At 37.4% G+C, this 16,404-nt stretch overlaps 1 protein-coding gene across 2 annotated transcripts in view; it reads left to right on the top strand.

The window, feature by feature from the left end:
- Nucleotides 1–5,742: 5,742 nt before the first annotated feature.
- Cadps2 (calcium dependent secretion activator 2) overlaps nt 5,743–16,404 on the top strand; it is a 501,039-nt gene continuing 490,377 nt past the window's right edge. For both annotated transcript variants that reach the window (XM_076861895.2, XM_076861904.2), the window contains exon 1: nt 5,743–6,081. In XM_076861895.2, the coding sequence (XP_076718010.2) occupies nt 5,743–6,081 (339 nt within the window). The remainder of the gene's footprint in view (nt 6,082–16,404) is intronic.

Here is a 16,404-nt window from a genome sequence, read left to right as displayed (position 1 = left end):
CCAGTGACCTACTTCCTCCAATTAGACCCAAACTCATAAAGGTTCCACTACCTCCCCATGATGCCATCAAATCATTAACCATCAATGGACTAATCCACTCATGATCAGAGCCCTTAGGATTTAGCCAACTTTTTCCTTAAAGCCCTTACTCTGAACAATACTGCAATGGGGGAATAAGCCTTCAACACAGGAGACTCTGGGGCACACTTCTTATGGAAACCATAACAAGGCGTTAGTTTAGTCTGATGGTTTAAGGCTAGTAACATAGAAATACAAAATCTGAACTGTGTAAAACCCAACAAACAAAGGAACAGAATCATTTGCAACTTTATCTACACTATGTTTCCATAGTTCTATGACTAAAAGTGAGTTCAATGATAACGCAATTATAATAAAAGTAAAATTCTTGGCATTAGCTATCTATATACCAGTTAGTCTTTTAAGTGTTTGCATTATCTTCTCAACATTTCTTTGATGTATTTGTGTGTGTGTGTGTGTGTGTGTGTGTGTGTGTGTGTGTGTGTGTGTGTATACTGCTCATTTACTGGTCAATTTGTACAATTTTCTGCATAAATTTTCACCCATTACTTGTAAAATGTTGTAAAATGTTCAAACTGGTGGAGAAAAGGAAAAAGTAAAGGGAAAAGGGGGGTTTAAAAGAGGCTTTCAAGATGATTATAAAATGAAAATATTTCCTCATAAGATATAAATACTCACCTTTGCATTTCAAAATCTTTATCTTATATCTGTAAACACATATTCCTGTTTTTAGTTTTTAGCACCACATATGTATTACAAAACTGATCCCTGATCCTCTCACTTGATGTGAAAACATTTCTCTCTGTTGTACAATAATTTCAGTTATAATTATACTATAAAAGAGACTGGCCATTTCCAAAACACTTAAGGGGTATTTTGAGAATTTTTTTTTCTCTAACACCACAGACCATATATTGTTCTACTACAGCACAATTATTAGTTTGTGTTTATTTTCTTAGGAGCTATATTTTATTGTTTTTAATCTTTAGAGTAGTGCATAGCTTATAGCAGATGCACCAAAATGTCTTAGTGAAAGAATTACTTCATCTCTGACTTTAAGGTCAAATGTGCAATCAATTCTCAACCAGAAGATAGCCCACATAAAGGTATTCAGGTCCCATACCTGTTTCCTTAAAAACCAATGCTAAAACACATTTCATATTTTATTTTAGTACTGTGCCTTCATCTTTCCTTAGCATTCAAGGTGTTTCATTAAAAGCAGTATAACCTCAATTTGTTTTTATACTCACCTTTACAAAAGTAAAAATGAATCACTGAATAAGTTCAAGTCTACTATGTGCATTTTTGAAATGGTACAAATCAAAATCTTATGTTAGGCATTATTTAATCAATTACTCCAGAGCACCAATCAATTAATATTGTTGGAAATAATGATGGGAAAAGTAACTATATAAGGTATACATTTTGCAAGAACATAGCACAAAATTGAAAACTTTATTTAAAATTATTAGGATAGAACTGATTTCTATTAATAGGTCTTCATTTCAGGTTCCTTTGCTTCAAACCATTCCTTAATTGGAAGAAAGGAAAGAATAATTCCCCAGAATCCCATCTTTGGCCCCCATTCTCATTCTGAACACATAATTTCTGTACTTATCATTCACACCTGTAACTTCATCCACCAGCAGTAGTTGATTTTTTTTTAATATTTATTTTTCAGTTGTAGTTGGACACAATATATTTATTTATTTTTATGTGGTGCTGAGGATCGAATCCAGGGCCTTGCACATGCTAGGGCGAGCACTTCACTACAGAGCCACAACCCCAGGCCTGGTGATGATTTTTTTTTTTAATACAGATTTGCATGACAGGTTTGCATTTCCAACTATGTGTAGAATTTCTCTGACATGTTGTATTAGCTCCTCAAAGATTTGATGCTTCTCCAAACCTATTTGTCTTCTAAAAGTCCATATTTTATCTAATATTAATCAAGTTACTATATCCTAGGGAGTATATTCTATCTAACCTTCAGGATCCCCCAGCTCCTCATAAATAAACTGTTAATTTCTCTTTCAATCTCTTAAGCATTCTTCCTCCTCTTGTTCCCTGTTCTGAATAAAAGCCCTCATTACTTTCCCCCCATATTTCTTTACTAATCTTCTCTTGGTAACTTGCCCCTGGCTTCACTGCCTTCAAATTGCTTCAGACTGAGTCTTTAACATTTACACAGGATAGTAGTCTTACTTTACTTAGATCCCTTATATAGACTCCCATTTTCTTCAGGATATGGTTTAAATTCCAAGGATTGACTTACAAGGTCCATTCTTGCCTGTTAACTGGTCTCATCTCCCACATTTTTATGTGGATCCATCACTTCAGGCCAGTGTACTTGTAGTTCTCAAAATGTGGCAAATAATTTCCTCCCTTGCAAATGCTGTCTCCTGCCTATAGTGCCTTCACCTCAACAGTTTGGAATCGCTCCTTAAGACATGTCAAGAATCCTGAAAGTTTTCCCTGACTGTCTCCTGAAGGAGCCATTTCTTCAATGTATTACCATTATCTCCCCAGTTATTAAAACAAGCATTGCATTGCAATCTACTGATTATTTAAAATAAATATTTTTCTCATTTGTCATTCCTCTTTAAAATATTTTTAGTTGTAGATGGACATACTATTTTTAATTATTTTTTTATGTTGTGCTAAGGATCAAACCCAGTGCTTCACAAGCATTAGGCAAGCACTCTACCACTGAGCCACAACACCAGCCATCATTTGTCATTCCTTAACCTGTAAACTTCTTAAGAACTATATCTTGTTCTGCAAGCTATATTAGTATGGCTTCAATGTATGTTAGTTTCTTAAGCAATATGTTTAATTAATGAAAACCCTTAAACATTCTCTTTATTATCTTTTGAGTATTTAAATTATACCTCTTTTTAATTTTGTTTTTAGTTATAAATGGATATAATACTTTTATTTATTTATTTATTTATTTATTTATTTATTATGTGGTTCTATCTTCCACTGAACCACAACCCCAACCCCTCAAATTATACTACTTAAACTATTTTCATCTTCCTGGAGAAAACTCTCTATATTTTATTTATTTATTTATTTATTTATTTATTTATTTATCTAACTAACTATTTATTTATTTATTTATTATTTTTTGCAGGGGGAAGAGTTACCAGGGATTGAACCCAGGGGAACTCGGCCACTGAACCACATCCCCAGCCCTATTTTGTATTTTGTTTAGAGACAGGGTCTCACTGAGTTGCTTAGCACCTTGCCATTGCTGAGGCTGACTTTGAACTCATGATCCTCCTGTTTCAGCCTCCCGAGCCACTGGGATTATAGGTGTGCATCACTGTGCCCAGCTCTATATGTTATTTTAAAAATTATTATATGATTTCCCATGGTGTTCTCAAGGCTTTGAAGATTTTTGATTTGTAATCTTTTTTTTAAAAAAAATGCTCTTATCTTTTTTATTTTTAAATTTGTTTTAGTTGTAGATGGACACAATATCATTATTTTTATTTATTTATTTATTTTATGTGGTGCTGAGGATCAAACCCAGGGCCTCCCACATATGAAGAAAGTGCTCTACAACCCCCATCCCTGTAACCATTTTTGATAGGAAGAAAAAAATAAGCTAACAATCAAGTAGTAGTGATTATTTAATAAGATATTGAAAATATACTTTCAAATGGAAAGAAAAGGAAGGGCAATGAAGTAAATAAAATATATTTAAGTTGTAGTCTTATGTCCCTAGAAATTGAATTCTTATTTTAATTATCACTATAATAAACATATTTAATACACTGTTATCAAGGCAGTAGAAAAGGCTACTATTTGAACTAAGGAACTGTGCTGAATCCCTGTTCCACTAGTTCAGAGTTCATAACCTCAGGTTCCTTATCTGTACAATGGAACTAAAAATAAATAACAGATAATGTGTGTAAAGAGCTTAGTGCAAAATCTGGCATAAAGGGCAATCATAATAATAGTATCACCTGATTTGGACTATTACTTTGGTGACATTATTAGATAAATAATTTTATATAGTTTTGTGAACTAATTAGATATTTGGACCTAAATGAGTAAAATTGCCATTTATTGTTTACCTTGCCATAAATAAAACACTTGTCTTTAAATAAATGGGTTTTTGAGATTTCCCTTCCTTGGCAGGCCGCCAACAGCTTGGTGCCAGGCCTTAGTGAAGACCTTTTGTCACTATGGGACCAGTTAAGCACTGACATGTAAGTAAGGCTCTCCAAGAGTAAATTTCTCATCTTTCCCCATCTAGGGAGAATGTTAGCAAAAGTGGAAGAAAAGCCTTTCTCTGTGTACCTAACTACTGAAGCGGTCTGAAAAAGCTAAAACTGCTACTTGGCCATGTGTCAGAGCAGCTCAGAGCTGTCCTGTGTTACTTTCACTGAGCTTCATCACCTCTCTTCTAGCCTGGCCCTGTGCACACTCGCTCTGCTGCGAGGTGAATGCGCTTTGCTTGTTTCCCCCTCTTGCCAGGACTAAGGACACAAGTAACAGAATCTCAAAAAGAAACTGCTAGGTGGCTCTGGCACTGAGAAATCTGCGCAGAAAAGGCAGGCTTCAGGTGCAGCTACAAGACGCCCACTTGAGGCCAGAAATGACAGCGACTGTGTATTGTGTGCCCCAATCCACCTCCAGCTTGGCCAAAGGCTAACAGCGCTGAACAGCCCGCAGGCGCTCAAATATTTGTTGAATGTCCACACTATACAAACTGTGTTGAGTCAATCGTATCCCAACCCAGAAAATAATCGAGCTGTGTTTGAGCTGAATCGGTGTCATTTCGCAACTATGAAATCTGTCTTGCTCATTCGTCTGCAGAAATTAAACACTTCAAAAAGCCTCTTTCTCCTCTCTTCTTTTTATGTACGTGCCCCTGACTTTTATAAATGGCACTTCAACTGAGCATCGAACAGCAACAGAGAACCGAGAGAGACTTTTCAATCTCGTCGAAACTATATTTTGAAGTGAACCGTCCTGGTCTCACTTTCTTTGCGCTCAGGTTCAACTCTGGGCATTACGTTCAGGTCGGAGAGTTGCCCTCCCCGCCCCCAACCCCGCTCCAATCTCCTCAGAAAGCGTGTAGCAGCACGTATAGAAAGGTGAAGGGTGGTGGGGTCACCGCAGTCCTAGCAGCCGCAGGTGGGCGCTCACCTAGCCCCGCCACGCAGCCACTCCCTGCCTTTGCAAACTGTGCTCCCAGGCGCCCAGGCACCTGGGCCCCGGCCGCGGTGGTGGCACGCGCACGCGCACTCCACGGCCCGGTGCCCGCTCCTCAACATTCCATTCCACGTGTTGCTTGTTGTAGGCGCCACAGGTTCCCCACCTGCGCCGGGGCGCGCGGCCGCTCTGCCTTCGGGCTCTGAGGGACCATAGGGCCGGCGGGTTCCGGGATGGCCAAGCAATTCCCGAGGAGTTAAGGCTCACCCCCAACGCTAACTCCGCCTATTCAATCCCGGCGGCTCCCCTTCTCCCCCCTCCCGGTCCTCCTCCGGCTCCTGCCCGCCCCTTTCGCCCTGGTGGTAGGAAACACTCCTGTATCTAACTCGACGTGTCCGGAAAGCCCTGGCCAGTTTCCCTTTCGCTCTGCGGCCGCTGCTGCCAGCACCGCGGCTCCCTCGAACCCGCGGGTGCAGCTGCCGCGGGTGAGACGCCTGGGGGCGACGATCCAAGCGGCGGGGCTCCCCTAGAACCATGCTGGACCCGTCTTCCAGCGAAGAAGAGTCGGACGAGGGGCTGGAAGAGGAGAGCCGCGATGTGCTGGTGGCGGCCGGCAGCTCTCAGCGAGCGCAGCCGGCCCCGGCTCGGGAAGGGCGGCGGGACGCGCCGGGGCGCTCGGGCAGCGTCGGCGCAGCCAGACCCGTAAGCCCGAGCCCCTCTGTACTCAGCGAGGGGCGAGACGAGCCCGAAAGACAGTTGGACGAAGAGCAGGAGCGCAGGATCCGCCTGCAGCTCTATGTCTTCGTGGTGAGGTGCATCGCTTACCCCTTCAATGCCAAGCAGCCCACTGACATGGCCCGGAGGCAGCAGAAGGTGAGTTGAGGGACCGGGTGCCTCCTACCGCCACTTCTTCCCGGGGTTTCTCTTGGGAGAGCTCCAGGGCACCTGCCTCCGTCCTCTGCAAACGGCAGGATATACTATATTTTTGTTAGTCTTTGGGGACAAGGGAATCTTTGGGGCAAGACAGTGCTTTCGTCTGCCGGGTATGAGGCTGCAACGGATACATATCCCTCTGGCCCGCGCTGACAGGAGCCTACAGCTTCACCACCCTTGTAACCCAGACAGTCGGACCGACAGTGGCCGCCCTGCAGTAGTTGCACCTGAGCTGACTGGGCTATGGTCGGATTAGAATGCAACTCCCATCAACTTCAATTTCTACCTGCAGTGGTGCATTCCTGCTCACCTAGCCTGGTGTGGTGTTGCTGGAACTGGGCTTTGCTGTGGGTCAGAATGAATGCGTAGCTAGGTGAAACAGGTGGAGTCTGAGCACTCTTCTGTTAGGTAGAGAGATCTTCACTAGGGGGAAAGGGTAGAATTTTCCTTGGTGAATAAAAAAATCAAAGTTAAATTTATAAGTTACCTGTGTTGTCATACAGCCAGGACATCAAATGCAAACACTGTAGAAGGTACAGCTTTGTAGAGTGACTGTGGGTAAGTAATTCCTGGCCTGGACAGGCCTGCTGAAACCCACTATTGAAAAATAATGGATTGGTGCATTTGCTTTGTTTTTGACTCTTTCCGCACAAAGAGAAGGAGTTTGTATCAGGAGAAATGTTTGCCAACTTGAGTTTTGAAACAAGACCCCAGGGGTCTGATGCTCTATGTAGACAAAGGTAATGACTCCAATTGCCATAATTGGATAAATGTTTACAATAGAAGCTGTCTAGGAAATCTTTTTAATAGAATGCTGAACCTGGAAGGTTTTGTAAAATTCTGTAACAGTCCCTTTAGTTTGTGGCAAGAGCAGAAGAACCAGAGAGATTGTAGTTTGCTCAAGGCATACCTAGATGCACAGTCCTTTATTAAAAATTTTCTGTAGTAGTAAATTCAGAATGTGAAGCATTTCTCTGAGGTTTTGGATATCCTTTGAATTGACTTTGGAAATATAACTGTAGGTGGTAGTAAATGCAGTCTCCCCACCCCTTTCTAACAGTCCTCCACCTCCTCCAAAACCTTCTGAACTCCATTTACCCAACATGTTTTTTTAAATTGAGGTATGGTAAATGTAAAATGCTGTATATGTTTAGTAGATACAACTTATTGAGTTTGGTGATAAGTATACATTTATGAAACTACCTGTAATTAACAATACTGTACTACATAGAATTTTCTAAGATGATAGATTTTATATTAACTCTTTTTAAAAACTTTTACAAACAGGCACAGACTGCTGGGTACACATCTACAATCTCAGCAACTCAGGAGTCTGAGGCAGGAAGATTGCAAGTTCAAGGCCAACCTGAGAAATTTAGTGAAACTATCTCAAAATAAAGAAATATAAAAAAGGGCTGGGGACATAGTATAGTGGTCAAGTACCCTGGGTTCATTCCCAGTACCAAGTGGGGAAGGCACAAAGTGAACAGCTCTTTTGGATTTCTTTATTCTCTTGAAGTGTTTTATGGGTGCTTTTCAACAGATGAAGGCTAATCACATAGATCCTTCAGATACATATCCCTGCAGGATCCCAACCCTTTAGGGAGTTCACAGACAGAGCTTTAGAGATCTTGAAATCCTCTAGGTCTACATCTCATGTTGGAGCAGAGAAATAAATAAGAGTAGCATTTCCCAGACCAAACCATTCGGCACAACAGGAGCCACCATTCCTCAGGTCAGGGTTGAATGCCTGTTTTTTTTTTTTTTTTTGGTAAGCCTGCTACTCCACTCCTAGATGAGACCGAATGTCCTTATTTGTTGCTTGAGCTGAGTCTGTTCCCAGGTACTCACCCATTGCATCTTCTCAACTCTAGGTCAAACTACTACTTTAGTAGTTATTCTTAAGTATAGTTTTCACATGTATGTTGTAGTATCAGCCCATACATAGTATTGGAGAGTCAACCAGTCTTACTTTTACCCTTTGTATTATACTTAAGATTGTTTTTAGTGTGTTTAAGTCCAAAACCAATGTTCAGTAGAATCAAATCTGTTTCTATTTGGAACATTATGCTTGAATATGCTTTTGCAAAAAGTTGCTTACTAGTAGTTGACTTGTACTGTGAGTACTTGTTGCTTTTTGTTATTGGAGAGTCTCCCTTAGTTGTTCAAATAGTGTAGATCTCTCTGACTTCTGTTCAAATAGAATGTTTGTTTCTCCAGAAATTATTTGAATTGGTAACCAGATGCATTCACAGTACTATTGAGGAGACTATTGATATAACCTTATCTAGAGATTACCAAAAATAACTCCAAACTTCAAAAAAGAAACAAGGCACCACATATATTCTGTGCAAAAATATTTTAATGCTTAAAAATGTTTGTTTTCTAAATGTTGAGACTATCAAGCATAATCAGTTGAATTTTAATGAATTTTTAAATTTTTATTAAGGGGAAGGCTGTATATCAATGCAAGGATTGTATTCAAGACTTATTCAAAAGGCCCCTCCACTTTCTTTTTTTCTTTTTACAAAGCATGCTGCTTGCTAAAGGGAGCTGTAGCAATTCTTGGCAGTCAAGTTTCCTCCTAGGACAAAATGAAATGGGAATTTAACTATGTTCATGTGAATTTGATGCACAAGCCAATAATTAATGCCAAAAACTTACTTTAAATCTTGAATTATACAGTTGGGTTACATAAAAGACATAACAGGATAATTGCAAAATCACTAATCCATTGTATATTTTTATTCTGTATCTAGAAGTCATCAGACATCCAGTAAAAAGATTTAATATCTTAAATTGTTGTCATTGAAATGCATATTGCTGCTTACTCACTTCTCCCAACTTTGAGAATTTGGAGATTCAGAAACTGAGATCTGAAAGGGTCCTCATTTTGTAAGTGAAGAAAATTAATCACAGAGAAGAAGAGTTTTACCCTGAAGACCAGGAATCAGGATTCTCATCAAAGCGCTTTTATTGTAGGGCTGGATGGCTTTATGAACAAGAGCTGAGCCATAGTTTCATTTTATTTTTTCACTTGTCTAAAATGGCCCACAAAACTAGTAAGAATTGTGTCCAGAAACTGTTTGAGAGCTTAATATCATTAAACACAGTAAACTAAAAATATGTATTTCTTTGCTTTTGGCCAGGCTATTTCATCTCGGAAGAATAAGAATTGTCAGCTTATGCTGGTCATGCCCTCTGATTCTCTCCAATCTGGGGTGAATATGGGCTAGATAATGTGAGAGCACCATACTGTGGTGACACTGCCCAAGTGAACATATCCAGGGCTGCATGCATGATAGGAGTATGAAGTCACAGCCATCACAAACTGTTTTCAATGGTGAATAGTGCTTATAAGCCCCAGTACTTATTTATTTTTCTTGATTAACTTTATGCCATCAGAGTGCTAACAATTATGAATTTTGCAAGACTTTAGATCATTGGTAAAGGTGGGATTAGTGTTGAAACAAGAACAACAATATCACAGCCAAGCATATCATGTATACTTAATAAAGGCAATTATTGAAATCATTAAGAACCTGGGGAAAATAATAAAAGGGTCCTTGGAGGTTAAAAGGTAGGGACACTATGATAAGCAAAATGGTCAACATTGAAGGGGTTAAGAATATTCTCTTACGGAGGTATATTTGCCAGTTGCCAGTCTGAATTCAAAACCACATTTATGGTGCATGTTACTTAAAGTGATCATAATTTGTGTTAACCAGGTCTATAAGTTTGTAGTCACTGATTTCTCTTTTTATTATTTTTGTTTATGTTAGTAAAAGTAATGTTGGAAAAGAGCCAACTATTAATTTTTTAACTAGAAAAAAATGAAGAGGGCATTAAAAAGATTAACATGTCTCCTAATAACTTTCCATATGGTCCACATGCTCATGTTCTTTGCATTTCTATGTGTATTGCAATTGTGTCTTATTATTTCCTGTGCCGCCTTATTAAGGCACAGGAAATGTGCCTTATTAAGTAAACCATTTTATATAATGACTCCTACCACTTTGCATAATTTTCCTTCATAATTTTGAGTTTGAGAAGTATATACAAATAATACTGTGAAGCTGCATAAAATTTTCTTAGGTAAAATTGATCAGCAGGAGAGCATTAGGAAAAATAGTATTGAGTAAAATAATATTCAGTGATTTTCTTTTTGCCTCCAATTCTCTCATCCGAATATTATAAAGGTTGAGCATCAGTAATCTGAAAATCCCAAATCTTTCAAAGTGTGAAACTATCTGAATGTTGACAAGTGGAAAATTTCAGGCCTGACATCATCTGACCAGTCACAGTCAAAACACAGGCACACTAAAAATATTGTATAAAATTACCTTTTGTCTACGTGTATAAAGTATATATATCAAACAAATGAATTTTATATCTAGACTTGGGTCCCATCTCCAAGATACTTTTCTTTTGGTACCAGGGTTGAACCCAGGGGCCCTTAAACCCTGAGCCATATTCCCCAGCCATTTTTATCTTATTTTTAGTTTGAGACAGTGTTTTGCCAACTTTCTTAGGGCCTGGCTAAGTTGCTGAGGTTGGCTTTGTTGCGATCCTCCTGTATCAGCTGCCCGAGCTGCTGGGATTATTGGCATATGCCACTATACCTGACTCTTGAGTATATCTTGTTATATATATAAGTACTACCAAAAAACAAAAACAAAAACAAAAACCCTGAAACATGTCTGGTCCCATCAAGCATTTCAGATAAGAGCCATTCAACCTGTTCAGTAAAGTCACCCCTTTCTCTCACTTTGGAAATAGTAGTCCCCCATCCCCCCACTCCCAAGTCTTGTGACTGCTTAGGTTATTCCCACACTCAGGAACTCAGGGAAAGAGCCATCTTTATAATAAATGAGCTACAGATTTTCAAAGGCTGGGATCACTTTTCTTACAGCCATTGTACTGAGTGGTATGTTGCCTTACCTTTGAAGCTTAAAACACATCTGTGGCCTGGTGCTGAGTGTTCTTAGCATAGTGCATGTCATATAAGAACTTACTACATGTTAGGATACACACAAGCCTAGATTTAGTTAATGTCTCAAAGAATTAGTGTAGAGAAAAGGTAATATAAAGGCAAAATAAAAATGTCTCTCACTCTTTGGAAACCAGTGTTCCTAAAACATATTCTGAGAACTCCAGGGCTCACACTGTCCTTCTAAAGAAAACCACAAAAATGGACATACCTATTGGTATGGAACTGATGACTTCAAATAAATCTTCCTACTGTCAGTACCAGACCTCAGAGGCAAGAAAATAGCATTGAAACCCCACAGTTGCCTTTTTTGCCTTCAAGTTTCCAGCCAACTTGGTAGTAGTTTAAAAACCACACTCTGAGGGAGATAGGATCATTTATTCTCTGATAAGGGAATACCTTGTCCTCTGGGGAATGAGTCTAAAGCGAGGCATTAAAGAAAGTCCTCAGGCAGGACTTAAATTCATGTATGAAGATGTGAATTTGGTGTCAACATACCTTATATATAATCAGAGATATGATGAATTATTGTACAATGATGTATTCAGAATTGTAATGCAAAATAAATAAATAAATAAATGATATCTCAGAGAGAGATGCTTGTTGCTTCACCTGATTCTTCTAACCCTCCACAAGTGTCCCAACACCACAGCACCTAGTTTGGTGAAATGAGTTGTGCTACTGAGAACTCAAATGGATTAATTGATATTGCTGTTTGCTTCTTTAGTTCAAAAATGAAGTTAGCTGTTGTTTTGATATATGATGACTACTTTTAAAGTGAAATAAAATATTAAAATTGTGTGTTCTCTTTCTTTTTGTTTTGTTTCAAATGGAAACAGCTTCATTTGTAGTCTCCTGAGATAAACAACACAGTTTGTAGGTCATTAAAGACATTCAAAACAAAAGTGATTAATCTGATAGCCAGGTGATAAAGTATGGGAATTTGGAGTGGAAAAATCCTACCAGATATCTTAACCTATGAAGCAGGCTACTTTTGAATTGTGGTGCTACTTAAATGCATTTCAAATTAATGAGACCTTATTTGATTAGGAAGTAAGAGGTGGATTACATACCCATGATGCTATTTCAGTTTTTAGGCAGGAAAAGAACTAATGATGGTAAAAAGTAGACATATCCTTGGGACAAAGGACATATTCCCTAGAATTTGAAGAGTAGGTTAGCATTAAGTTGTGGAATTATTGTCCCAAATCTCTAACATTTTATGATCACTGTATTCAGACTGCCTAAAGGTTTTTATATGATTTCCTTTCTTAAGAAAAATTATGATTCTTATCTTTGGCTGCATGTTAGAACCACCTGGAGAGCTTTTAAAAATCCCATTATCCAGGTTATACCACCAACTAATTAAATCAGTCTCTGGGGGTATAATCTTAGTTTCCCAGGTGATTTCAATGTACAGCTAAGGTTGAAAACCACTGTTTTAAAGAGAAGCTACAGGAAAAATGGCATATTTTCATCTAGGAAAGGGGAAAGTGTTTGCAATAATGAGTGCGGCTACTGAGCAATTAAATGGTTGTTCCATACTAAGGAAAAGGCAATAGTGATATTCTAAGCAAGGAACAAAAAAGGACATCTAAGTAATAATCTAGAGTTCCTTGAGTTAGGACAGAGGGAAGCCGTGCATATGTATTTGAACTTTTAAAAGGTGCCTTAATTAGGTGATAAGCTGGAGGCTGTTAAATTACGTTAGCACTTGTAATTTATTCATTATAAGACCATGGATAGATTACTACATTAGCAATGACAGAAAGTAAATATTAGATGCTGAACATAAATGGTGCTTTCCATTCCAAACTGAACTGGGGGGGAGGACACAGTGAAATCTCAAAGTTGGCAATGACACTAATACCCAGCTGAAGAGTCACTTTCACAGAAGTCTTAGAAGAGCTTTAGTGGGCAGAGCGTTTCCTCTGTGTATGCATTAGTAATGCATACAGGTTTTTCAAAAAGTAAACTTTAAACTGGACACGATGGTGCACATGGCTTGGGAGGCTAATGTCAGGAGGATCGCAAGTTTGAGGCAGCCTCAGGAACATCGTAACAAGAATCTGTCTCACGATAAACATAAAAATAAACAAGGGCTCTTTTGTAGCTTGGTGATAAAGCACCCCTAGATTCAATCCCCAGTGCCTGAAAACAAAAAACCAACATTGGAAGGCATTCCCAAGTAATTGTCTTATTCAGTAAAGTTCTTAGAATTATTTAAAGAAAGATTTATTTATGAACATTTTGATATTTTTCTGCCATCTTCAAAATTCTAGCACTCATCAAGTGGACAGTACAGGAGAAGTACAGGACAGTCTTTGATTTCCTCAAATTGTGTTATTGGATTAATCACTGATTTGCGATTGGGAGCTTTCTACTTTGGAAAGCATCATTGTTCTCTGCTTTCCTCCTAGAAACTTTATGACTTCAGTTTGTAAGTGTTATGGCTTGAATATCTTCATTTTTATAACCTTGAAGTTGGTGATGAATTTTTACAATAGAAGTGTTACTGGGGCAAAGGGTCTGGGTGATTTAAACTGTCTAATAGCTGAGATGATATGTAATTTGATCCTTTGTGATTGCTTGTGAGGATGAATGTGTGTATCTGTGTGTGTTCAAATGTCCTTTTCCCATATTTCTATTGACATTTTGGTTTTGCTTATTAATCACTAATATATGAAGGATAGTGTTCCTTTGCGGAGGGTATTCATGTAATCTGCCTTTCATTTGGTTTTTAGATACACTTTAATTGGTCTTTCCTTAATAACTTCTTATTTCTCATTTATGCTCTTAGACAATAATCAGTTACCCATCTGGAATGAAAGTTTGAGGTGAGGTGTTGAATTTATTTTTTTCTCACAAATAGCTAAGCAGTTGTTGCAGTCTAATTTTTATTAAGCTTTAAGACCAAATTAATTGTGTTGTTTCCTTCATAAATTCGCTTGTCAACTATTTACTGAGCCAATAATATATGAGTTTTACACTAACCACATATATCTGAGGATATAGAATAGGGAGTAAAAACAAATTCTTTCATGGGCTCATGTTCAGAAATTTATATGTAGTTTGTATGTGAATGTTTTTCCTTACATTGCCTTTCTGAGTTACCTAATTGAATACATTAATCTATTTTTTTCCTATGGACCATATCATGTAATTTTGTTCTATAATTTTGACTTATGATAACTATATTATACTATTTTCTGATGGGATTAATTTACTCTTCTGTATAAAAAATTCCTTCCTTTCATTATTTTTCTCTTTCTTATCCCTCTTTAAAATATAGCACACCAGGACAAAATATTTGCTCAGCCTCTTTCTTCTCTTGCACTCTTTCATTGTATGAACACATTTCATCTCTCTAGGCCCCGGTACTTCATTTGTTAAGTGGGGATAGTCACACCACAGAATTCCTATTATAATTGCAGGAGATGATGTGTATAATTTTCTTGGTGTTGTGCCCACTGCATGCATATACTTCACTTTAAATGCTCTCACTTTTAGTTGCCAATTTAAATGCCTGTTTGGAAAACAATGGCATTTTTACCATAGCCAATCTTCTAGTTAGTAGCATAGCATATCTCTTTATTTAGTCAAGCCTCTTATTTTTGGGTAATGTTTTGTAGTTTTCATTATGTTGACCCTTTGCATTTATAATGTAGGTTATTTAAAAGTATATTTTGTTCCTGTTGTAACCTATCATTTCCTGTTTTGTTTATTCAATTTTGGAAAAGTGGGCAACTTTTTTTGTTTGCATTATAATTATACATCATAGTGGGGTTTATTATGCCATTTTTGTACATGGACATAATTTGATCAGTCCCATTCCCTAGTATATTCCTTTCCTTTCCATTCTGCCTTGATCCACTTGTTCTACTCTACTCATCTCTTTCCTATTATTATTATTTTAATTGGCTCATTATGTATAAAAATATATATATCAGTTATTTTAATTGGTACATAATATATATTTTATGTAATTTGCAGGATTCATTGTGTATATTCATACTATATGTAGCAGAATTTGGTAGATTTCATGCCCTAGTACTTCCCTATGCCCTCCCTTCCTTACCTACATCCCTTTCTTCTTTATTGGTCTTTTATTTTCATGAGGCCCCCCTCCCCCCCTCTTTTTATAGTTTTTTTTTTTCTTTCTTGTCTCCCCCATCCCAAATTCCACATATGAGAGAAAACATTTGGTCCTTGATTTTCTGAATATGATTTATTTCATTTAGCATGATGGTAAAATTCTGATTTTTGTTGTTGTTGTTGTTATAACTGTTCATCTTGATTGTACACAGTTAACGTTTTGTTTAGCATTGATTCTTCTAGGTTTTCTGATAGGGAGTCAAATCATGTCCTGATAGGGGTGACTTTATGTGGTCCTTTCCAGTATCCATACCTTCCTTGTGTTTTATGTCACTACTTGTTAGAATGTCCAGAACAATATTTGTACTTGTTACCAACACCCTTGTCTAATATTTATTGGGGAATGTTTTGGGTACTTTACCATATTATGTATGTATTTTGGTACATTTCCAGATTACATATTGTTGGTTAGGATTTAGGATGGGTATTTTCATTATTAAATAGTTATATTTTTATTTTTATTGCATTAATAGGATAAAAATCAGGAGTTGATGTTGAATATTATCAAATTTCCTTTCTTCATCAATTGAGGTGACTGATTTTTTAGTTTTGTTAGTGTTTCCATATAGGATTATTGGATTTCCTGTTATTACGCCATATTTGCATTTTCAATATAATTTCTGATTGTGAGTTTTTTAACACACCTTTGATATTTTAGTTCCCCATGGTCTTATTTCTTCTTTTTTACACTGATAGTCGTAAGAGAAAGATTTATTACTTTCTGTTTTGACCTGTTGTCATCACAGGTTTGGTTTTATGGAACAATGATGTGAAGTGAGAAACAGTTTACTTTTATCTTTGCTCTTGAAGAGTGTATAACTACTTGTATTTTGGGAAGAATTTATTTATTAAATTATCTACATCTAGAACTTAGTTTAGATTTTTTCTTTTATTTTTTCTTTGTGTATTAGAATTCCTTCTTATTTCAGGTAAAAAAAAATGTGATAATTGAATGCTTTCAGAAAATCAGTCATATTTTCAAGTTTATTAACAAAGAATTGAATTTATTTTCTCTATCTTTTACATTGATTACAAGTCTTTAGAGTATATTTTCCTTTTTGAAAATCTTCATTAGATTTGTCAGATCATCTTGTCTGTAGAAATATACTTGTTTATGA

The sequence above is a fragment of the Callospermophilus lateralis genome, chromosome 1 (genome assembly GCF_048772815.1).
Source record: "Callospermophilus lateralis isolate mCalLat2 chromosome 1, mCalLat2.hap1, whole genome shotgun sequence".
Lineage (NCBI taxonomy): Eukaryota > Metazoa > Chordata > Mammalia > Rodentia > Sciuridae > Callospermophilus > Callospermophilus lateralis.
Note: the sequence above shows the minus strand (reverse complement) of the source record. Positions and strands in the feature narration are given on the sequence as shown.